This window comes from Microtus ochrogaster, chromosome 2 (genome assembly GCF_000317375.1).
Source record: "Microtus ochrogaster isolate Prairie Vole_2 chromosome 2, MicOch1.0, whole genome shotgun sequence".
NCBI classification, from domain to species: Eukaryota; Metazoa; Chordata; class Mammalia; order Rodentia; family Cricetidae; genus Microtus; species Microtus ochrogaster.
In genome coordinates this window covers 14,380,547-14,382,026 of record NC_022010.1, presented here as the reverse complement: position 1 = coordinate 14,382,026, position 1,480 = coordinate 14,380,547, and the positions used below count along the sequence as shown (strand labels likewise).

At 49.4% G+C, this 1,480-nt stretch overlaps 1 protein-coding gene across 1 annotated transcript in view; it reads left to right on the top strand.

Annotated features, from left to right (window-relative positions):
* Wdr66 (WD repeat domain 66) overlaps nt 1-1,480 on the top strand; it is a 92,672-nt gene that overhangs the window by 5,458 nt on the left and 85,734 nt on the right. The window contains exon 3 of the mRNA XM_013349789.2: nt 296-433. Coding sequence (XP_013205243.2) covers nt 296-433 — 138 coding nt within the window. The remainder of the gene's footprint in view (nt 1-295; nt 434-1,480) is intronic.

Genomic DNA, 1,480 nt, shown 5'->3' with positions numbered 1-1,480 from the left:
TGTCTCGAAAAACCAAAAAAAAAAAAAAAAAAAAAAAAGACCCTCCCTCCCTGCCGCTCCTTCCTCCATTTTTTAAAATCTATTTATTTATTTATTTTTAATTTTTAGAAAAGGTAGAATAGTCAGGATGATGGGGAATAAAACGCCACCCTTTAGCTATGTAGTGAGTTTAAGGTAAACCTGGGTCACGTGTGACCCTGTTTCAAACAAATTGTCAAAGCCATTCTCCTCCAAAGGCAGGCAGGGTGGAACATGCTGGAGTCACAGCACTGCCCTGTTTGTCTTTGTCCTCCAGACCATGACCTGGTCCTTTGGATGGAACAGTTTCCTCCCTGTCTACTACCTCCGGGAGAACCAGAGAGTCATTCTCTATGTCTGTGCGCACACTGCTGTCATCTACAATGTCTTCAGGAACACCCAGTACCACCTTCAGGTATGCAGGCTTCGGCTCCCCGTGAACAAAAATATGTCTTTGGCTTGTTTGTTTTTGTTTTTTGAGATAGGAACTCAGATATGGAGCTCAGACTGTTCCTGGGCTCTCAAACTTTCTGGTTCAACCTCTGAAGTTGTAGGGACAACAGGCATGTGCCACCAGGCCAGGCTGGAAGAAGCCACCTACCTATAACTTGCTTATAGAATTTTCCCCTGGGTCCCAGGCTGACTTCAGTGCCTCACTGTCTTTCCTGCTGGCCTCTCCTTTTTTCCAGAAAATTCTCCCTTTAGATCAGTGGCTCTCAACCTTCCTAATGCTGCTACCCTTTAATACCCTCGTGTTTCTGTGACCTCCCAACTATAAAATTTTTTGTTTTATTTTTTGAGACAGGGTTTCTCTGTGTAACAGTCCTGGCTATCCTGGAACTTGCTTTCTAGACCAGGCTGGCCTTGAACTCACTGAGATCCACCTGCCTCTAGCCTCCCAAGTGCTGGAATTAAAGGCATGTGTCACCACCACCAGGCCATAAAATTATTTTTGTTGTTACTTTATACTGTAATTTTGCTCCTGTTATGAATCGTAGTGTAAATATTTTTGGTGATAAAGGTTTGCCAAAGGGTCACCACCCACAAGTTGAGAACCGCTGCTTTAGAGGCACACGCTATGACAGGTGAAGTGGCTTGCAAGCTCCAAGCCTGACGACCTGAGTTTGGTCCACAAGACCCACATGGTGGAAGGAGAGAAACAGCTCTCATAGGCTGTCCTCTGACCTCCACACGCGCATTGTGGCAGGGGTGCGTGTGCACACCCGCACCCCTCTGCACACGCACGCACACACACCCGCACACCCACACCCCTTCGCACACCCGCACCCCTCCGCACACGCACACACAAGCACACCCGCACCCCTCTGCACACGCACACACACGCACACCCGCACCCCTCTGCACACACACGCACACACCCACACACCCGCACCCCTCTGCACACCCGCACCTCTCTGCACACCCGCACCCCTCTGCACACCCGCACCCCTCTGCACACCCG